At 57.1% G+C, this 22609-nt stretch overlaps 1 protein-coding gene across 1 annotated transcript in view; it reads left to right on the top strand.

The window, feature by feature from the left end:
• The window catches only part of OTOF (otoferlin), a 193013-nt gene that overhangs the window by 139200 nt on the left and 31204 nt on the right, over positions 1-22609 (top strand). Inside the window, 20 exon segments of the mRNA XM_030555087.1 lie at positions 35-221; positions 524-710; positions 1330-1553; positions 2733-2841; positions 3667-3850; positions 5456-5576; positions 6154-6254; positions 6661-6751; positions 7288-7404; positions 10128-10280; positions 11783-11972; positions 12441-12565; positions 13323-13457; positions 15504-15665; positions 16609-16728; positions 17162-17323; positions 17905-18067; positions 18884-19014; positions 20775-20804; positions 22001-22132. Coding sequence (XP_030410947.1) covers positions 35-221; positions 524-710; positions 1330-1553; positions 2733-2841; positions 3667-3850; positions 5456-5576; positions 6154-6254; positions 6661-6751; positions 7288-7404; positions 10128-10280; positions 11783-11972; positions 12441-12565; positions 13323-13457; positions 15504-15665; positions 16609-16728; positions 17162-17323; positions 17905-18067; positions 18884-19014; positions 20775-20804; positions 22001-22132 — 2824 coding nt within the window.

Raw genomic sequence — 22609 nt, 5'->3', positions numbered from 1 at the left:
ATCACCTCCAACCCTGTCTGTGTCCATGTTGCAGGAACCTGCTTCTTCCAGATGGCGTCCCTCCAGAGCGGCAATGGGCCCGTTTCTACATCAAGATTTACCGTGCGGAGGGGCTGCCCCGCATGAACACCAGCCTTATGGCCAACGTGAAGAAGGCACTCATCGGGGAGAACAAGGATCTGGTGGACCCCTACGTCCAGGTGCTCTTTGCAGGGCAGAAGGTAAGCAGGCTACTTGCTGAGCCGTGGCACTGGGAGATCCCCTGGGAGAGGCAATCACTGGGCAGAGCTTTCCCGTTTGCCACATTCCTCTATTGTGTCCAAACAACGTAAACAACGTTGTTGAGCACTTTGCGATAGTCACCAGTCACGGGAAGGTCCCATTGCTTATGCTGGGAGGGGGAATCGCTGGGTCAGTGCATGGTCCGTTGGTTACCACTGGCAGGTGCAACAGGCGAAGACAGCCTGGTGGTCATTAGCCTAGGCCACTCCGCCATCCTGTTCCCGCTCTTCCTGTCCAACAGGGGAAAACGTCAGTGCAGAAAAGCAGCTATGAGCCCCTGTGGAACGAGCAGGTCATCTTCACGGAGATGTTCCCCCCTCTGTGCAAGCGGCTCAAAGTCCAGATCCGGGACTCAGACAAGGTCAACGACATGGCCATCGGCACCCACTTCATCGACCTGCGCAAGATCTCCAACGAAGGGGACAAAGGTAGAGCCCAGGGGCCGATCCTTCACCCTGCTGGAAAGGGCCGACATGAGGGTGTAGGCACCACTTACCTCCCCCTTCAGTCTAGAGATTAGTGAGCCTGGATGCCCGGCCTGAGAGGCCTCGCTTCAGAAAGAGCTGCGCACCCATCTTCTGCAAATCAGGCCCTTGTAAGACATCCCCAGCGGGGCCCCGAAACCCACTAGTCATTTCCACAGGCAGGTGCAAATCTAATACACTCCATCTTGTTGTTGTTATTGTATTACGTAGCACTATGAACCCTAATCGGTGCTAGGCTCTGCACAAATGCAGAACAAAAGTCCACCCTGCCCCAGAGAACTAACTAGCTAAGTGTAAGACAAGAGGCAGCAGATGGAGACAGGCAGGTGGGGAAGCACAAGGAAACGGTGAGATGATATTGGTCAGCGTGATGATAGGCAGTGGTATTTGCGCACCGGCAGTCTGTGCTCACACGCACACGTCTGGGCACAAGTCAAGACACGCACCAGTGCAATTGTGCACATTCACACAAACCTCCACGCCCACGCCACTCGGGTGAGGCCATTTCCTGGGGTTTGCACTGCCCTGACCCCGTTCACCAGGCGTGTTCTCTCTGCTGCAGGCTTCCTGCCCACCTTCGGCCCAGCCTGGGTGAACATGTATGGCTCCACCCGGAATTACACCCTGATGGACGAGCACCAGGACCTGAACGAAGGCCTGGGTGAGGGTGTATCCTTCCGCGCCCGGCTCCTCCTCAGCCTCGCTGTGGAGATCCTGGACACCAGCAACCCGGAGATCACCAGCTCCACCGAGGTGCAAGTGGAGCAGACCACGCCGGTCGCAGACGTGAGTCAACCCCGACTTTCCCTAGCCGGCTCCCGTGCCACATCTTGCGAGTTGATAGTCAGGTTGCTTCACCTCGCCAAGGCCTGTTCACCCCTTGTCTCTCAGTGTAGCAAGCCTGAGGTGGGGCAGTCCTGCCATCCCTGCAGAGATGGGCAGTTTCTGCGTCATTCCAACCCTGGCCCCTATTGGGACAGCCACCAACAGGGAAAGTTAGTGCCAGCCATGGGGTGGTTTCTGGGATCTGGAGACATCGGTCCTGTTAGAAACAGGTCACCAGAGATCCTTGTTTCACACGGCTACCAAACAGCCTTCATGCCACCGCCCTGTGTGTCCGCCCTGCCCCCACCACCACCTCTTGGCAGGGATTGAACCAGTGACCAAGCAGTGAAAGTCTCCGTTTCTAGAGGTGGACGACATTTTTTTGATTTGGTGAACCCAAACATTTTGCCATTGTGTGTTGATTCACTGAATGGTTCGTTGAGGGAGAAAGAAATGACGAACCAGTTCTGAAAAATGGCGTCCTTTTGTTTCAGACTCTTTGAAATGAAACATTTCCATTTTTCAGCTCAAAACGCCTTTTGGTTTCAAGTTTCCTTTATTTCTTTTCTTTAAATCAAAAACCTTGAAAAATGTTTCAAATCAAAACCAAAACGTTTGGTGGGACCTGAAGCGTTTGGGATTTTTACCTTTCAGGTCACGAAAAGTTTCACAAAATATTTATTTTTGGTCTGACCCAAAATTATTTTTTTTTTAATTGCAAACAACAGAGAAGCCTGTTATTCATCTAGGCTCTGTTCTTATCTCATAACCAATCCCAGCCTGGCCCGGAAGGCCTAAGAGAGATTAAGCTACCATCTATCAACAGAGGGGTGCACCACAGATCAAGATCAAGGTACATTAGCAGTGCAGCTTGGGTTGCTATGTCATGCTGTGAATAAACACAGCCCTTCAGTCTGTAGGACTGTGAATCTGGCATCTTTTATTGGCAATAAAGTCCACAGGAAACCAACAAAACTGCCTCCCTGAACTGAGAACTACCATGGGTACCAAAACACACTGCCAATTTGCAGGCTTCTCAACTGCTATGTAGAGGGACCTTGTAGTTGCATCAGCCAGTTCAGCCAGTCCCTAACGCCCCCCCCCCCCCGCCACGTTAACAGCGAGTACTTTCATCTGCAGAACTGCACTGGCAAAATGGAAGAGTTCTTTCTCTTTGGAGCCTTCCTGGAAGCAACCATGATTGACAGGAAGATTGGGGACAAACCCATCAACTTTGAGGTCACAATAGGTTGGTATTTTTGTGAAATGGGTTTCAGTCAATGGAGTCGATGAAATCCCAGGAGAAGGCCCATGGCCCAGGATGCAGTATCGAGGGCCAAAGGAATCCCCCATCGTCAAGAGGGTTGGTTGGCTCCGTATCTACGCTAACACGTGACAAAGCCAGGCAGGCTAACACACACCTTCGCTGCACTAGAAAGAATATGATCACCACTTTCTATGGGGGTAAACGTAACCCATCAGGCCTGATCCACACATCATGACAGGCCTCCCCACTGGCAGACGTAGGGTCTGTCTACACTGCAATCAGAGGTGAAACCGCAGCACGTGTAGACATACTTGAACTAGTTTTGATCTTGCTAGCTCCAATAACGGTAGCGGTGAAGCCACCGCAGCACGGGCTAGGGAAGTTCACCTGAGACCTGGGTGATGTATGTAAGTGGCTAGTGGTCCAGGCTGCCCCAGCTTCACTGCTGTTGCTGCTGGAAGTAGCTCCAGCAAAGCTAGCTCAGGCAGGTCTACACATGCTGCGGTGATGTAGACGGACCAGAAGTCATCAAGCTCAAGCTGTGCTGGCTCCTGCCTTTAGCTCTGGAGAACTTGGTGCAATCCATCCTGGGGTTAAATAAATACCAGGGAGGGAGAGAAGATGTTCAGGGGTCCGGGATATGAGCCCCAGTCAGTGTCATGGTCGCTGTACCTCCCTGATCTCCCCAGGATCCCTGGGGGAAATTCCTCCCCATCCTAAATCCGCAGCGCCTGACAGACCTAGGGCGAGTCCCACCCATGGTGGGCTGAGAGGGTAAGGGTTTCCTTTTGCCACCCTCTTCCCAAGGCAACTACGGGAACCAGATCGACGGCATGGCCAAGCCCAGCCTGAAGAAGAAGAAGGAGAGTGGGGACGGTGAGCAGGAGGACTCCGAGCTGCTCCAGCACTCCAGCGAGGATGAGGCCGATGACGACGGGGAGCTGGTCTTCGTCTCCTCGACTCAGCCAATGAAGCCCCTGATCACTGACAGGCAAGTGTGCCTGGGATGGAGTGTTGCTGAAGGTTGTGGGGAGGGAAGATAAAAGAAGGGGGTGTAATTAGATCGAACAGAATGTGGGGTCTCTTACCTCCCAGGCAGTTGGGAAGCAGAGCGACTGAGCTCTTCCCACCCTGCTGGCTTCATTAGGATATGCTACAATGCAGTATTGAGTGAGTTTGGTGCTTCAAACTGAGACGGGGATACTGCCTTCTTAGCCATCAGCAGGATTACAGGACAACAGGTTAGGCCCTCCAGGCAGAGAAGCTGCTGGAGCTCCAGGCAGCTTTGAAGGGTCCATTCTGATCTGTGCTCCAGCACGCAGCCGAGACAGGCCAGCTGTGGGTGTTTGACTGCAGTATAGACAAGCCCAGAGAGACTAATCGACTGGTCCAGGGAATCTCTGCTGGAGCAGAGAACGAAGCCCAGATCTCCTGACACCCAAGCTAGCACTCTGACCACTTGGCAGTCCTTCCTCCCTTAGTCTCGGTCTCCTTCCTTAGAGGTTTTTAAGATCAGGCTTGACAAAGCCCTGGCTGGGATGATTTAGTTGGGGTTGGTCCTGCTTTGAGCAGTGGGTTGGACTACATACCTCCTGAGGTCCCTTCCAACCCTGAGATTCTATGATTCTATGATCCCTCTGCCTTGTCTATTCTCTGTCCACGCTCCACCTCTTCTCCTGCTCTCGAGGTGCAAGTTCTTGACTCTGACAGTAATTAACCATTGGAACAATTTGCGAAAGGTTGGGTGGATTCTCTGTTGCTGGCAAATTTTCAATGACACTTGGATGATTTTCAAAAAGATCTGCAGTAGCTTACACCAGAGTTACTGTGGGGCAACTCTCTGGCCAGTGCTATCTAGGCATTCGGACCCGACGATCACAATGGTCCAGTTTTGGTGCTCACAGTTCAGGAAGAATGTTGATAAACTGGAGAGGGATCAGAGAAGAGCCACGTGAATATTTCAAGGAATAGAAAACCTGCCTTGCAGTGATAGGTTGAGCTCCTTGAGTCTAGTTAGCTTAGAAGTGAGAAGGTTAAGGGGTGACTTGATCCCAGACTATAAGCATCTACATGGGGAACAAATATTTAATCAAGGGCTCGTCAGCGTAGCGGAGAAAAGTCTAACAGGATCCAGTGGCTGGAAGATGAAGCTAGACAGATTCAGGTGGGAAGGCAGAGATGTGGGACGGTGACGGTAATTGCCCATTTACCAAGGGAATTATTCCGGGGCCGGTCTCTGGTCTGTGTCATACAGGAGATCAGACCAGATGATCACAGCAGTCCCTTCTGGCCTTGGGATCTGTGATTTAGAAGCGAGCAACCAGCATTTTCCTTCTGCTCAGGGCAACGATCTGATCCTGGGGCCCGGCCCAAAGCCCCCTGAAGTTTATGGGAGTCTTTCTGTTGACTTCAGTGGGTTTGGAAGAGGCCTCCAGCACTTAGTGTTACCTCCACTTCCACCCACCGTGCCCTCCCTGCTGGGCACCATGCAAGCCTGTGCGGCATCAGCGCCCTCACGCTGTCCTCTGTGGGCCTGTCAGGACGCCGGCGGTTCCCTCTCCGGTGCGCTCAGGTATCCTTCCTCCCTTCCCTGCAGGAACTACTTCCACTTGCCTTACTTCGAGAAGAAGCCCTGCATCTACATCAAGAGCTGGTGGCAGGACCAGAGGCGGAGGCTCTACAACGCCAACATCATGGACAAGATTGCAGACAAGCTGGTCAGTCCGAGGATGGGGCAGGGATCCCAGGGGAATAGGAGCACAGGAGGGCAGTGGACGCCACACCTAGTTCCCCTGCATTGACATCTGTGTCTGCACCCTGCAGCTGCTCATTGTGCATGAACGGTCCCATCGCAGGGACCACACTGGTGAACCCAGCTGCGCAGGGAGCCAAAGCCCGGGACCCTGGTGTCCAGAGGGATGCAGGGGGCAGCCCTAGTTGCAGCTCGAAGCTGAGGGAGAGCAGAAAGCTCCAGAGACTGGCCTCGTTAGCCTAACGGTGAGGGATTCCCACAAAGACGTCCCAGAAGCCCCACCCAAGGTGATGTGAAGTCGCTGGGGAAAAGCCCCAGAGAAGGCCCAGAACTGGTCTCCTCTGACTGTGTGAGCCAGCTGTACATGGCTGGCTGGACTACTGAACAGGGCACCCCCAACTTCCCCACCCCAGCCCAGAAGAGAGAGGGGAAGGGGCTTCTCGCTGGCGCTTCGCCAGCCCAACGTGGCTCTCCCCAGGGGAAGCTGCGGTTCTGTCCTGCCCCTGGTGACACATCGCCTCCTTCTCTCCTTGCCCTTCCAGGAGGAGGGGCTCAACGACGTGCAGGAGATGATCAAGACCGAGAAGCCGCACCCTGAGCGCCGGCTCCGAGGGGTCCTGGAGGAGCTGAGCAGCGGATGCTTGTGAGTTGGAAGGGGGAAGGGAAAGAGGCAGAGAGACTACGGAAAGTCTCAAGGAGTCAGACACCAGGGCCCTGTGAGCGTTACAGCCTCGTACACGGGGGGCCGCCCCTGCCGGGCATCCCCCAGCAGCGTGTGCCATTAAGCCAGTTACCGTTAGCTGTATTGCAGGGCGGCTGACGGAGCCTGGTAGGTGGCTAGGCGATCTAACCTGCTGCACAGATCCTTGGCAGGGAGTGGGGATCCTGCTGGAGGCATCCTGGTCTATCCCCACTGGGTGAAATGCACCCCGTGCATGGCGGGCGCGCCACTTCCAGACCTCTCACGCAACTTCCCACGCCCTCGGCCGCTGTCTCTCCTCTCCTGAGCCCCACGTGACTGACGATGTCTTGTCTCTCTCCCCCGCCAGCCGCTTTGTGACCCTCACCAACAAAGATCAGAGCCTCTCTGCCCGGACCCGACTGGACCGAGAGCGGCTCAAATCCTGCATGCGGGAGTTGGTGAGAGCATCTGGAGGGTGGAGCGGGGTGAAAGGTCAGCGAGGGGTGGGCGGGGAGGCTCTGGGTGTTGTCAATGGGATATGGAGCCCAAGGGGAAAGCTGTACCTGCTGGTGGTGTTCGGTGAAATGGGATTGGCAGCCCAGCTACCCACCACTGCTCCTGGCTCTCCTGGCCCTTGCTTGGCAGCCTCCAGGACTGTATGGAGTATGGGAGCTGTGCTCCCCCGGTGAACAGGGGAGAGACTTGCTCTGTTACTTCCCAGGCTGTCTCTAATCACTGCATAGATGTCTCGAGGGCTGCCACGCCAGCCCCCTTCACTAAGACGACTTTCTCTATCCCTTGGCATAGCTCCTTCCTGCACTTACAGGCATTAACGAATTAACTATCTGGGAAGTTGGCATCACCAGCCCATTATTATAGATGGGGAAACTGAGGCACCGTCCTTCCACCCGTCCTCACTGCATGCATACCTGCCCTGTCTTTTTTCCTTCTCTCTGGTCCTTTAACCGCTCGTTCACTGACATTGTACCCGCAGGAGAACATGGGCCAGCAAGCCAAGACCCTGCGGTCGCAGGTGAAGAAAAACACGATGCGGGACAAGCTGAAGCTGGTGCAGAACTTCCTGCAGAAGCTCCGCTTCCTGGCAGATGAGGTGAGCAGGAGCTGCCTTTCCCCACTGACCCTGGGTGTGAGCCTGCTAACAGGGAGCTGCTGGCCCTCAGGGGAGGAAAACGAGCAGCCTCTGCTGGTGGCTGTTGCTTTGTGCATTGATCCTAGGCCGAGGGCCAGGGAAATGGGCTTACTGAGGCTTTATAAACCTGTGTGAGTTAAAGGTGCCACACTCCAGCTGGGCTCTGCTTCTCCTTAAAGGTGTCCATGTTCTGCTCGCAGTTAAGTGCATTAAGTCTGAAGCAGATTGCAAAGAGCTACAAAGGGATCTCACAAAACTGCATGACTGGGCAAGAAAATGGCAGATGAAATTCAATGTTGATAAATGCAAAGTAATGCACATTGGAAAACATAATCTCAACTATACATAGAAAATGATGGAGTCTAAATTAGCTCAAAAAAGAGATCTTGGCGTCATTGTGAATAGTTCTCTGAAAACACCTACTCAATGTGCAGCGGCTGTCAAAAAAGCAAACAGAATGTTGGGAATCATTAAGAAAGGGATAGATAATAAGACAGAAAATATCATATTGCCGCTATATAACTCCATGGTACACCCACATCTTGAATACTGTGAGCAGACGTGGTCGCCCCATCTCATAAAAGATATAGTGGACTTGGAAAAGGTTCAGAAAAGGGCAATAAAAATTATTAGGGGTATGGAACAGCTGCCATGTGAGGAGAGATTAATAAAACTGGGACTTTTCAACTTGTAAAAGAAACGATTAAAGGGGGATATAACAGAGGTCTATAAAATCATGACTGGTGTGGAGAAAGTAGATAAGGAAGTGTTATTTACCCCTTCTCATAACACAAGAACTAGAGGTCACCAAATGAAATGAATAGCCAGCAGGTTTAAAACAAGGAAAAGGAAGTATTTCTTTACACAACATGTAGTCAGTCTGTGGAACTCTTTGCCAGAGGATGTTGTGAAGACCAAGGCTATAACAGGGTTCAAAAAAGAACTAGATAAGTTCATGGAGGATAGGTCCATCAATGGCTACTAGCCGGAATGGGCAGGAATGGTGCCCCTAGCTCTGTTTGCCAGAAGCTGGGAATGGGCTGACAGGGGATGGATCATTTGATGATTCCCTGTTCTGTTCATTCCCTCTGGGGCACCTGGCATTGGCCACTGTCAGAAGACAGGATACTGGGCTAGATGGACCTTTAGTCTGACCCAGTATGGTCGTTCTTATGATACCCACGCTGGTGTCTGGGCCTCATTGACTTGCCTGCTGTACAAAAGTGCATTGGTTGGTTTGAATGGGCAGGTAGCAATGGGTGGGTCTTCTGCAGGGATTGAACCTGGAACCTTTGCAGGTAAGTACATGAGCCACTAGCTCCTGAGCTATGGGCCTCTGGGAAGCTCTTCACATGGACCAGCTGCTAGAGGGGGACAAAGAGCCACACAGTGTTAACGTGGGTTACACGCAGCCAATTCTGCCCTGTGCACAGGCGTGGCCCGAAGGGGGAGAATTGGTGGGGAGGCTGGCGGCTGAATCGGGGCTTGGACTTGTTGAACAGAGTGGGACTCAGGAGGGGACTCAGGTTGCGCAGTGAGTGGTGCTGTGAAAACGGGGATGATGTTAATAACTCTCCTAAATCACCAGCCTGGAACAGGGCTGAAGGTCTGTCTGTAAACCGGCCAGCGAAGACAGCCTGGTCCCTGCTCCTGACAGCATGCAACTGGCCACGTCCTAACTTTTGGTTAACTTCCAGTTATACAGAATTGTTTCAGGCGGGGTCAAAACATTTCAGTTTGTTGGTGCCTATGGACCAGGCTTTCTGGGTGGCGTATATTTCCCATGATGCACCACAGTGCCACCTCTGGTTGGGTTGCAAGATTGCCATGGCTGCAATGAATCATGGGAAATTTAGTCTGGCCAGGGAGCTCAGCCGGTAGAGAAGAATGTGACTGAATAACTGGTGCCCACAATTCAGGAAGGATGTTGAGAAACTGGACAGATTTTAAATCGAGATTGGGTGTTTTCTTAAAAGCTCTGTTCTGGGGATTACTATGGGGCAGTTCTCTGGCCTGTGTCATACAGGTCAGACTCGCTGATCGCAGTGGTCTGTTCTGACCTTGATCTTTCTGAGTCTATGAACTCCCATGAGGCCCTGGGCAGCTAAGGCAGAGGCAGTTCATTGTCAAACCAAGCATATAAAAACGCTACATTCGGACATTTCCAAATTAAAATTTCAATTTGGGGCAAAACCAAAGGGCAGAATATTGGACCATCCCGCGGGATGGAACTCCGATTTCCTCCTGGCTTTACTATAGACTCAGCATGCTGCTGGGAGCCCAGCCAGAGAGTTAAAGCTCCCTGAGGCCTCACCGTGGCATGAGATCTGTGCGCTGCCCCCCTCTGCTAACGACCCTAAGGAGAAGTCAGGCCTCACAAAGTTAATTCAGGGCAGTCACACGGCCTGAGTGCTCTGCATGTGGCCAGAGTGGGTGATCACCACGGTCCCTTCTGGCCTGGGAATCTGGGAATCCACATGGGGAGGCTTAAAACCATCTCTAAGAAAGGGAGTGGGGGACCCTACAGTGACTGAGTCCTGGGAGACACTAGACAAGTCCGTCTGCCGATGCCTCAGTCAGTGTCACGAAGGAGGGGAGAGCTGGTGGGACGCCTCCCGCTGGTCCCGGAGAAGGGTGCCTGGCCATGCCTGCCATGTTGAGCAGGGCCTTGTTGGGGTTCGCAGCCACAGCACAGCATCCCCGACATCTTCATCTGGATGATGAGCAATGGCAAGCGCATCGCCTACGCCCGCATCCCCTCCAAGGACATCCTGTACTCCATCGTGGACGAGGAGACCGGCAAGGACTGCACCAAAGTGAAGACGGTCTTCCTGAGGGTAACCGGCCTGTGCTCAGATGGGGCTGCCGCAGCCCACGCTGGGGGGGGATGGAGAGAGAGACAGGAGGAGGAGGGGAGGGTGAAGAGAGGCAGGGAGGTGCATAGAGGCTGGGGAAAGGGCAGGAAGGAGCTGAGTGCCAGGTACTGGGAGCTGCTGCAGGTGAGGTACCAGTATCTGAGCTGTAAGAGTGGGAGGCCTCCTGCTGGGTTACACGGAGCAGGGGTAGGTGGGGAAGACAACAAAAAATGCCAGGTGGCTCTGAGCCCACAGGGCAGGAGGTGAAGGGTGGGTTGGATGGTGCAGTGGGTCTGACCCCACAGGGCAGGAGGTGGGCAGTGGGCTGAATGGTGCAGCGGGTCTGACCCCGTAGGGCAGGAGGTGAAGGGTGGGTTGGACGGTGCAGTGGGTCTGACCCCGTAGGGCAGGAGGTGGAGGGTGGGTTGGATGGTGCAATGATTCTGAGCCCATAGGGCAGGAGGTGGAGGGTGGGTTGGACGGTGCAATGACTCTGAGCCCATAGGGCAGGAGGTGGAGGGTGGGTTGGACGGTGCAATGACTCTGAGCCCATAGGGCAGGAGGTGGAGGGTGGGTTGGACGGTGCAATGACTCTGAGCCCATAGGGCAGGAGCTGGAGGGTGGATTGGATGGTGCAGTGGGTCTGACCCAGAGGGCAGGAAGTGGGTCTGACCCCGTAGGGCAGGAGGTGGAGGGTGGATTGGACGGTGCAGTGGGTCTGACCCCATAGGGCAGGAGGTGGAGGGTGGGTTGGATGGTGCAGTGGGTCTGACCCTGTAGGGCAGGAGGTGGAGGGTGGGTTGGATGGTGCAGTGGGTCTGACCCCATAGGGCAGGAGGTGGAGGGTGGATTGGACGGTGTAGTGGGTCTGACCCAGAGGGCAGGAGGTGGAGGGTGGATTGGATGGTGCAGTGGGTCTGACCCTGTAGGGCAGGAGGTGGAGGGTGGGTTGGATGGTGCAGTGGGTCTGACCCCATAGGGCAGGAGGTGGAGGGTGGATTGGACGGTGTAGTGGGTCTGACCCCGTAGGGCAGGAGATGGAGGGTGGGTTGGATGGTGCAGTGGGTCTGACCCAGAGGGCAGGAGGTGGGTCTGACCCTGTAGGGCAGGAAGTGAGTGGGGGGCTGGAGGCGGCGGGGGACGAGGGGGGCTGAATGGTGCGGTGGGTCTGACCCCACAGGGCAGGAGGCGGGGGGGTGGGAGGGGCTGAATAGCGCGGTGGGTCTGACCCCAGAGGGCAGGAGGCGGCGGGAGACCGGGGGGCTGAATGGCGTGGTGGGTCTGACCCCAGAGGGCAGGAGGCGGGGGAGTGGGGGGGGCTGAATGGCGCAGTGGGTCTGACCCCAGAGGGCGGGGGGAGCTGAATGGCGCAGTGGGTCTGACCCCAGAGGGCGGGGGGGGCTGAATGGCGCGGTGGGTCTGACCCCAGAGGGCAGGAGGTGGGTCTGGTCTGGCCCCAGCTGAAGCTCTGCCCCCCGTGCCAGCTGCCCGGGAAGAGGGGCTTCGGGCCGGCCGGCTGGACGGTGCAGGCCAAGATGGAGATCTACCTGTGGCTGGGCCTCACCAAGCAGCGCAAGGACTTCCTGAGCGGCCTGCCCTGCGGCTTCGAGGAGAAGAAAGCCAGCCAGGGCCTCGGCCTCCAGGCCTTCCCGCCCATCAGCCTCCTCTACACGAGTAAGAGCCGCCCGCTCTCCCTCTGCTCCCTTGGGTGCTGCTCCTGGGGGCCGTGCTGGGCGAGGGCTGGCGGCCCCGCCGGCTGAGTCACTCCCAGGGCGGCGCTGGCATTGCAGGCAGCCTGGTGTGGGGGGCTGTGCTGCCCCACAGGAAGCCGGCCAGGGGACTGTACTTCTGGTGGCCTTTCTGCCCCACATGGCCCTTCCCTGCTGAGCCCATCAGCCACGGGTCAGGAGTGGCCACAGCGCGGGCTCTGCACCGGATGCCTGCCGCTGCCGGTTCTGTGCAGCAGGAATCTGCAAGGCAGCCCCAGCATGCTGCATGTCCCGCAGGTACCTCTCCATCCGGAGCAGCCCCCGTCCATGCTGGGCCAGGGCTAATCCCTGCCCCGACTGCCCTGGGGTGTCCGGCTTTGAGCTCCGCCACTCAGGTGCTGCCCAGGAGTCTCACCCCCTCCTTTCCTCCCAGAGAAGCAGGTGTTCCAGCTCCGAGCCCACATGTACCAGGCCAGGAGCTTGTTCGCCGCAGACAGCAGCGGCCTCTCTGATCCCTTTGCCCGGGTTTTCTTCATCACCCAGGGCCAGTGCACAGAGGTAAGAGCCAGGCCCCTAAACTGGGGATGGGGAGGTGGGCGGGTTTGTATCTGAACTCACTGGACTGAATTTCTGGGCTGCCAGACTGCAGCAAACCTGGTGGAAGCGTGAGGTGTAATGAAAACACCGCACATCAGGTGCTGCCCGGAGGTATAACACGCTGGCAAGGCGTATGACAGGTGCCATCTGGGCCTGGCCCCCAGAAGGATAACAGTCTACTTAGTGCTACTAGCTGATGGAGATTCCCCTTTAGCTCAAGCCAGAGAGGGCTGCACTGGGGGTGTAAAGATTTGGGGTTTGAACCCTGCTGGGTGCTGTTCAATGTGCACCCATTGACTGATCCTGGCAGCTCCCCTGGGGGTGCCTGTCATGATCCCCATTTTACACGGAGAGAAGCTGATACATGAGCAGAATAAGTGACCTGCCTGAGGGCCGACGGCGAGTCAGTGTTGGAGCTCTGGGGAGCTCCCAGTGCTGTGCTTCAGCCACTAGACCTCACTTCTCTTTCACTTGGGGTCTTTCACTTGGGGCATCAGGATGTGGTCAAGGCTCCACCAACAGAGGCAAAGATCTGCAAGCTGGGAGGAGATTGCGTCCGGGCGTCCCGGCTCAGGGACCCGCCTTCTCGCCACCATAGTTTTAAAGCAGCCATCTTGTATCTCCAGTGTGTTGTGTGGGAAGTACCAGGAGAGTATGTCTGCCCCTCTTCTCCCCGTAACCACAGCCCTGGTGCTCTTTCCCCCTCCTACTCCTCCAGGTGCTCAACGAGACGCTGTGCCCGACCTGGGACCAGCTGCTGGTCTTCGACAATGTGGAGCTCTACGGGGAAGCCCACGAGATGCGGGACGACCCCCCCATTATCGTCATTGAGATCTACGACCAGGACACGGTGGTGAGGGAGGGCCCTGGCGCGGCCTGCTGGGAGCACATGCCAGGGACTGGGGGGCGGATTAGTCACGGGCACACAGCAGACACGGTGTTGGTGTTGGTTGTGGAAAGCCGCTTGTCCCCGTCACCATCCCTAACAACCCCTGGGCACCAGCCCCCAGCAGAAGGAAGAGGCTGCGGAACACAAGGACTGGGCCAATTACACAGCCAGTGCTGCATGTAACAGGCTGCTTCAGTGACACAGAGTGGCTGAATTTTCCTGCTGACGTGAGAGTCAGCGACTGTGAGGCCGAAGGCAGGGAGACGTTAGTCAGGCCTTTACCTCTGCAACAGCACCTCAATCCCAACTCACAGTCCCCTGGTATCTGCTCCTGTCCCAACCCACAGCCCCCCGCTATCCACTCCTGTCCCCCAGCCAGGGCCGGCGCTTGCATTTAGGTGACCTAGGCAGTCGCCTAGGGCGCTAGGATTTGGGAGGGCGGCATTTTGCCGCTCTCGGTGGCAATTCGGCAGCGAGGGGTCCTTCCGCGCTCCGGGTCTGCGGCGGCAATTCTGTGGTGGGTCCTTCACTTGCTCTGGGACTCGCCGCCCAAGTGTCCTGAAGACCGGGAGCGTGGAAGGACCCCCCCCCCCCCGCCGCAGAATTGCCGCCAACGACCGGGAGCGCGGAAGGACCCCTGCCTAGGGCACCAAAAACCGTGGCGCCGCTCCTGCCCCCAGCTCTGCTAGTGCCCCTCCCTCCCGACCTGCAGCCCCCTGGTATCCGCTTCTGTCCTGACCAAGGTAATCAGATAGCAAGTGTGAAAAATCGGGACGGGGGTGAGAGGGTAATAGGAACCCATATTAAAAAAGCCCCAAATATAGGCACTGTCCCTATAAAATTGGGACATCTGGTCACCCTAGTCCCGACCCACAGCCCCCCGATATCCGCTTCTGTCCCCCAACTCTGCTAATGCCCCTCCCGCCCAACCTACAGCCCCCTGCTATCAACACCTGCTCCCCCAGCTTCGCCAATGCCCTTCCGTCACGGAGTCACCAGGCGATGTTCTGGAACTGCTCCCCACCAAGCCAGGCAGGACTTTGGGGAGCCTCCTCTCCCTTGGAGCAGACTTATTCAGGGCAAGAAGGTCACACGGCTTCACGTCCTGGGTCCCTCCTTGGAGCATTCAGCATCCTCTGCCCCTCCGTGCGCTTCCCACAGCGAGCCCGCCCCAGCGGGGTCCTGGGGAAGCGAAAGGGTCCTGCACCCCTACTTCACAGTCAGACGTGACTCAGCCAGCCAGTAACACAGAGGTTTATTCAATGACAGGAACAGGGTCTAAAACAGAGCTTGTGGGTACAGAGAACCGGACCCCTCGGCCGGGTCCATTCTGGGGGGCAGTGAGCCAGACCCCCACATCTGCACTTCACTCCTCGTCCCCAGCCAGCTCCAGACTAACAACCCCCTCCAGCCCCTCCTCTTTGCTCAGCCCCTTTCCCGGGCCAGGAGGTCACTTGACCTCTTTGTCTCCAACACCTTCAGTTGGCACCTTTGCAGAGGAGGGGCCCAGGCCATCAGTTTCTAGGAGACAGAATGCCAGGCATTTAGGTGCACTGGCCCCTTCCTCTGTAGCAATCACACACCCTTATTCCACCACCTAGATATTAAGAACTGCATAGGGGACACTGAGGCACCAGCACAGTATTCAGAGAAAACATTAAGAACATTCCCAGTTCATCACACCCTCAATCCCAGCCTGCAGCCCCCCTGCTATTCCAGCAAAGGGCTCCCTGCACACAGGTGGCAGGGATTGTGGTATATTAAGGAGGTGCCAGCCACAAAGCAACTTTGGCATCCACAGCCCACTGGAGAACAGGGCAGAATCCCTTGATTCAGTGAGCCCTGCCGGATCTTCCTCTCCATCCACTTGCCAATCAGCTTCCCGCACAAACCTGCCCACCCAGGCTGGGGGGGAGCCATGGGGCTGTGCTGGGGCGAGCCGTGGGGCTGGGCTGGGGGGTGGGAAGCAGCCTCCTGGGACAAGCCCAAGCTCTCTCTCTGCCTTTCCAGGGCAAGGCGGACTTCATGGGCCGCACCTTTGCCAAGCCGGTGGTGAAGATGTCGGACGAGGACTACGGCCCCCCGCGCTTCCCGCCCCAGCTGGAGTACTACCAGATCTACCGGGGCAACTCCACAGCCGGGGACCTGCTGGCGGCCTTCGAGCTGCTCCAGGTAACAGCCCAGCCCACGGAGCCAGGTAGCAGATAACGCCACCCTGCGCGACCCCCCTGCACTGGGAACTGCGCAGGCAACGCAAGGTGCTGGATGCGGGTCGTGTATCGTGGCAGGAGTGAGCTGGAGATGCTCCCAGGAGGGACGGGCGAGCACAGCCCCTGCCGGCTCTCCTGGCCAAGGTGCAGCAGAGTGTCTGGCCAAGTCCTCGTTCAGCGAGTCCCCACTTCCCGCCGGCTGGGGTGAGGCCTATGCTGATGAGTGGGCCAGCAGGGGGCAGCGTGTTGGGGTGACAATCTGCCACTGGCATTTCACCAGTCACCCCTGGACAGACCCTCACAACTTGCATTTGTCTGACGTGCCTCCCAGACAGGCAGCCTGGGCTGGGAGATGCCAAGGGAAGGCGAATCCACCCCTCCCCTGGGTGTTCCTTCCGATGGTTAATCACCTGCGCTGGTAAAGACGCCCGGTGCGAACACTGCCCGCTGGCCTGCTTCTTGCCAACTCTAGTGCACCGGCGCTATCATGACAGGTGCCAACGGGCGCGTCTCCTGGAGCGCAAACAGCAGAACTGCCTCTTTCACCCATGAGAGTCCCAGGTTTGAGAGCCCGCCGGGGGCCAATCACCTCCGTTGGGGGTGCAGCCCTGTGAGCGCAGGAGCGTGTCTCCTGGCACCAAGCCAGGGAGCTGCCTGGCGGGGTTTTAGCTGCACGTGTGCCGGGACTGGGTATCTTGGAGCTGAACGTCATTGCTTCAGTGCTCCTCACTTGGGGGAGCATCAGTCATCTGGGTGTGGAGCAATAAACCCTGAGGAGTGAATGCAGGAACGTAAAACCCTCCTGTCCCAACCGGGCATGGGGGAACCGGTGAAGGAGGCGCTGATCAGACGCTCACGAGGCATTTCGGTGGAGTGGCTCCTAATTGGTGTCGTTTCTCTTCCAGATCGGCCCGGCTGGCAAGTCGGACCTGCCTCTGATCGATGGGCCGACGGACACGGAGCAGGGTCCCATCCTGCCAGTGCCCCTGGGGATCCGACCTGTGCTGAGTAAATACAGAGTGGAGGTAACAACCCTGGGGATACTGCTCATCCGCAGGCCCCAGCTGCTTCCTGGGTCGCTGGCTTTTGGTGTCTGCGCTCACAGTGGTGTCAATAAACAGCACAAATGGCCACGTCCGAACTGCATGGCAGAGGCCACGTGGGGCTGTTTCGGGTGGCACCAGCGGTGCTTAGGAGAGCCAACTATAATATCTGGGGCGGGGTCCAGACTCAATGCTGGGGTATCCTGGCACGGCTAGAGGGCAGGGAAGTTTGCTCAGCTGCCGGATGTCAGAGGTGGAGGCTCTCAGCCAGGCACAGGCAGCCCAAGGCTTTGTGTCCCCAGCTGATATCACACCACGGCCCTTTACCCTGGGCTCCCGGTGCCACCTCTGGCTGTCAGACGCAGGCCGTTGGCGGCTCTCAGCTCCTTACCTCAGCGCCTTCCCTTCGACCCAGATCCTGTTCTGGGGCCTGCGGGACCTGAAGCGGGTGAACCTGGCCCAGGTGGACCGGCCCCGGGTGGACATCGAGTGCGCCGGCAAGGGCGTCCAGTCGGCCCTGATCCAGAACTACAAGAAAAACCCCAACTTCAGCACCCTGGTCAAGTGGTTTGAAGTGGTGAGTCGGGCCTGCTCCAGGGCAGTGGGGAGGGGGATAGCTGAGCCCTGCCTGGCCGGGAGAGGCCATTCCTACCGCTCCTGAGCAGGGCCAGGGGTGGGAGCCCTGTGGGGAAGGGGGGCAGCAGGAGCGGCTGGTCTCGGTAGGGGGCTAGTGGGCTGGGATCCAGCTGCCGCCTGAGTTCTTACCCTGACTCGGGCAGCGACTCCCTGGGTGGTCATGGGCAAGTCACTGACCCTCTCTGCCTTGGTTTCCCCACTGGGCCTATAGGGCTGCGGGGCTGTGCTCGGCGGTGGTGGCGCAGCGCCGTGTCACGAAGGGCCTCTATTAATGTAGGCCGATTAATAGGGCCCATCCCACTCCCGCGTGGTTCGGGGCCCTGCGCTCTCCCCCACTGGAAAGCAATCCCCTTCTCCCCTGCCGAGGGGGTCACTTGAGGGCTACCTTTCCCCCGACGGGAGTGAGTCCTGCTTGGCTGGGGAAGGAAACTGACTTAGCGTTCACCCTCCAATGGGACCCTGGTCTGAGCCTCCCCCAAAATAACCCCTGACCCCCTATGACGGGGACCCATTCCCTTCCAGGACCTCCCGGAGAACGAGCTGCTCCACCCACCCCTGAACATCCGGGTGGTGGACTGCCGGGCCTTTGGCCGGTACACACTGGTGGGCTCCCACGCCGTCAGCTCCCTGCGGAGGTTCATCCACCGGCCTCCGGACAAGAAATCCCAGCACTGGAACACTGCAGGTACCAGCAGGGTGGATTCCCTGGACTGCGTGTGGCCCCTGGCCCCAGAACAGGGCAGGGATGGGCAGAGAGTGATAGACAGGATGTGGGGTTTCCTGCTCATTAAAGTGCCTAACTTAGCAGAGGGCAGACAAGAGCCAGGCAGGGCTCCAGGGAGGGAGCGTCAGGTCAGGACAAGGGACGGGGGTCAGATGGGTGGGAGATTCCAGGGCTTGCTCAGTGGGTCGAGGCATCAGTATCCCTGTGGAACCCACCTAGGCCCAGATAACAAAGCCCGCCTCCGGACCGCTGCGGGCCCAGTGCCTGACAGCCGCAGCATCCCCTGGGGCAGGGACCGTGCCTGGAGAGCTCCGTGTATGCCAGGGATTAGTGGGGCAAAGGCCACCTCTTGTGCAGCCATGCAGGCTTCTCCGTAGCGAGGGCACAGGGGCCTCGACAGAGAGGCCGAGGCCGACGCCTCTGTCCACACGGCACCTGTGCAGTGGATAGGTAGAAGCCACCCGTACCCCAGTCCGTCCCTGCAGCTCTGTGCTACAGCACAAAATTCCCACTCATCCACATGTGCTAGCTGGTATTGCAGGTGTGAGCGCCGGCCGAGTGGCCCTTCCCCTATGGTGACTCTGGCTGAGTTGGGTTTCCCTTTGAGGGCAGGTGTTTCCTTTCCCCTGATTCTTGTTCCCAGGACCATTCCCGTTTCTTGTCTCTTTTCCCCATCACCCTCCTCCCTCACATTCCTGCTCCCCGGTCTCTTCGGGTCTCCTCTACACTGGTTCCTCTCTGCCTCTCTCTCTCTCTCTCTCTCTCTCCTCTGTCCAGCTAAACTTCTCAATGGCTGTTTGGCCCTGGCCAACGGAGGCCCATGCTATCATCCCCCAGGTGAAATTGTCATCAACATGGAACCAGAGGTGCCCATCAAGAAGATGGAGACCATGGTGAAGCTGGAGGCTGTGAGTGTCAGAGCAGCCAAGCTCATTCCTTGAGCGGCGTGTTTCTTTGCAAAGCTACAGCCCCCAGGGGCCAACCATCTGATGGGACGTGCAACCAAACTGACGCCCTGAGTGAAAGGCGTAGGCTGGCCCCACGCTGGCCAGGGAGGGTGCACACGGTGCTACCTGCACAGAGAGCCCCCCTCCAGGAATGAGAGCACATAGAGATTGTAATTCTGCTTCAAGGAGTAACAACCAGCACACACAGCGCAGCACTCATACAAACCAGGTTAACCCGCCTCAGCAACCCTACAATAAGAACCAGCATGCACAGCACAGCACTCATACAAACCAGGGTACCCCACCTCAGCAACCCTACAATAACAACCAGCACACACAGCGCAGCACTCATACAAACCAGGTTAACCCGCCTCAGCAACCCTACAATAACAACCAGCACGCACAGCGCAGCACTCATACAAACCAGGTTAACCCGCCTCAGCAACCCTACAATAACAACCAGCACGCACAGCCCAGCACTCATACAAACCAGGGTACCCCACCTCAGCAACCCTACAATAACAACCAGCACACACAGCGCAGCACTCATACAAACCAGGTTAACCCGCCTCAGCAACCCTACAATAACAACCAGCACGCACAGCGCAGCACTCATACAAACCAGGTTAACCCGCCTCAGCAACCCTACAATAACAACCAGCACACACAGCGCAGCACTCATACAAACCAGGGTACCCCACCTCAGCAACCCTACAATAACAACCAGCACACACAGCGCAGCACTCATGCAAACCAGGGTACCCCGCCTCAGCAACCCTACAATAACAACCAGCACCCACAGCGCAGCACTCATACAAACCAGGGTACCCCGCCTCAGCAACCCTACAATAACAACCAGCACCCACAGCACAGCACTCATACAAACCAGGGTACCCCGCCTCAGCAACCCTACAATAGCAGCCAGCAACCACAGCGCAGTACTCATACAAACCGGGGTACCCTGCCTCAGCAACCCTACAATAACAACCAGCACCCACAGCGCAGTAGTCATACAAACCGGGGTACCCCGCCTCAGCAACCCTATAGTAACAACCAGCACCCACAGCGCAGCACTCATACAAACCGGGGTACCCGCCTCAGCAACCCTACAATAACAACCAGCACGCACAGCTCAGCGCTCAAACAAACCGGGGTACCCCACCTCAGCAACCCTACAATAACAACCAGCACGCACAGCGCAGCACTCATACAAACCAGGGTACCGCACCTCAGCAACCCTACAATAACAACCAGCACGCACAGCGCAGCACATAATAAACGAGGGTGCCCCACCCTGGCATGTATGAGCAACCCTACAATAACAAATTGGCATGCAAAGCTGGAGAAGAGGAAAATGCCTGCATCTGCTCTGTGGATCCGTGCATTTCTCCTGAGCCCATCACCCTGCTATCTAGTCCCGTGATATTTAACTGGCAGAGCAGGAGAAGCAGCATCTCCCAGCGAATCATCTTGCAAACTTCCCTGGAGTGTCGGCGCCTGTTCACTTTTAGTAATTGCAGTTGTTCATTTCAGGACACCAGATGCCTTGTTCATTTCTTTGGTGTGTGTGTCGTGCGTCTCTGTTCCCAACTCATTGTGGCTGGGTGGCTTGGTGGGTGTCGTGCATGTGTGTGCAAAGCACAGAGGTGCATCCTCGCTCGCTGCTGTGCATTTGCACTAACTGTTTGTTCTCCCCCATTCCCTCTCGTTCCATGTGGCAGAACTCGGACGCAGTGGTGAAGGTTGACATGGTAAGTGCTGGACTTGCTGGGCTTTGCCCTGCCCTTGCCTCGCTGCTTGGCTTTGGGGGTGCTGCTATGGGGCACGCGGGGAAGCTGAGTCAGCTGGGCACGCAGCACGGGCCTGACCCCCAGCCCATAGACGTCAAGGGAGTCCTTCCTGTCTATTCACTGGGCACTGGACTGCACATCTGTGCACATCTGTAACTAGCAGTGTCAGTGAAAGCTGGAGCCACAGGGTTAAACCAGTAGTTCTCAACCAGGGGTCCAGAGTCCCCTGGGGGGCCCTGAGCAGGTTTCAGGGGGTCCCCCAAGCAGGACCAACATTAGACTTGCTTGCGACTTGGAGCAGAAAGCCGAAGCCCCACTGCATGGGGCTGAAGCCCGGGGCCCTGAGCCCTGCCACCTGGGCTAGCTTTGTGGTGGCCCCTGTGGCGTGGGGTCCCAGGCAGTTGCCCTGCTTGTGACCCACTAGTGGCCCTGGCTTTTATATGCAGAAACCCAGTTGTTGTGGGACAGGGGGACCGTGGAGTTTTTATAGCATGTTGGGGGGGGCCTCAGAGAGAAAAAGGGTGAGAACCCCTGGGGTAGATGGTGAGGCGAGCCCAGAGCCACCATGACCCCAACGGATGGGAGCCCCAAATGGGTTTATGATGGCCAAGTTTGGCCACCAAACCCACCCACCCAGCTCCTAGCGAAGAGCAGATCCTCAGCGGGCTCCGTGGACATCAGTGGAGCAATCTGGAGTGACGCCAGCTGAGACTCTGGCCCGGGAGTGCTGCGGGTGGCGTTTGACCCTTGGGGGCTGCCTGGGAGCGGGGGCTGGCAATGGATGCTGTTCAGAGCAGCGAGGAGCCTCAACCCAAACCTCCGCTTCCAACACCTCAGACTTCGCCCATGGGATTGAGCTCAGGGTTAGACCTCTGCAGCTTTGGGCTCCTCTCTTGGCAGTTGGGCTCTGAGCAGTAGCTAAAATGTCCCAAGGCTGGGCCAGCCCTGTGGTCTCCAAGTGCAGCGCCAAAGCTGCCGCTGACTCCCTGTGTGACTGGGTGAGTCACGTCACTGCTCCGTGCCTCGGTTTCCCCTGCCTGAGCTAACAGTACACAGGCTGGGTTGGGAGGGGATCTAGTTCCCCATCTTGGCTGCAGGGCTCCTTCAGCCTCTCCCCATTTCTCTCCCGCTCTGCTGTGCTCTGCCCGCCCTGGCAGTCAGAAGAGGAGAAGGAAAAGAAAAAGAAGAAGAAGAAAGGAGGGGGAGAGGAGATTGAGGAGGAGGAGCCAGATGAAAGCATGCTGGACTGGTGGTCCAAGTACTTTGCTTCCATTGAGACTATGAAGGAGGTAGGAGCAGGGCAGGAAGGGAGGGGGCATGGGGTTCAGCCCATGGGAGAATTCACACTGCCAGGCGCGGCTATTTCATCTTCTCGGTTAACATTCTAGGGCCAGATTCCCCGGCAGGCACCGGTAGCTTGGCTGCTTTGTGTCACCAGAGCGATGCCGAGGTCCCGGCGAATCTGGCCCCTACGAGCAAAGGTTGGGCATTTCTGGAGCAGCTCCCAGCAGAGTATATGGACACACACATTATCCACGAGGAAGCATAGGAGCTGACAATGAGATATTGAGGCTTTTGTCTCTAGGTCGCTGATTCTTATCCGCTCTGAGTCCACTCCCTGCTGCGGCATATAGGGCCCTTCAAAGTAGGCGCTCTCCCAGCCAGTAAATGCCTTCAGCATCATGAGCTACCCCAGCATCCAGAACATAGCTTAGAGCAGCCTCAAGGCAGCTCTAACTTACACAGGGGTCTGTCCAACTCTCTGG

This window comes from Gopherus evgoodei, chromosome 3, assembly GCF_007399415.2.
Source record: "Gopherus evgoodei ecotype Sinaloan lineage chromosome 3, rGopEvg1_v1.p, whole genome shotgun sequence".
Lineage (NCBI taxonomy): Eukaryota > Metazoa > Chordata > Testudines > Testudinidae > Gopherus > Gopherus evgoodei.
Note: the sequence above shows the minus strand (reverse complement) of the source record. Positions and strands in the feature narration are given on the sequence as shown.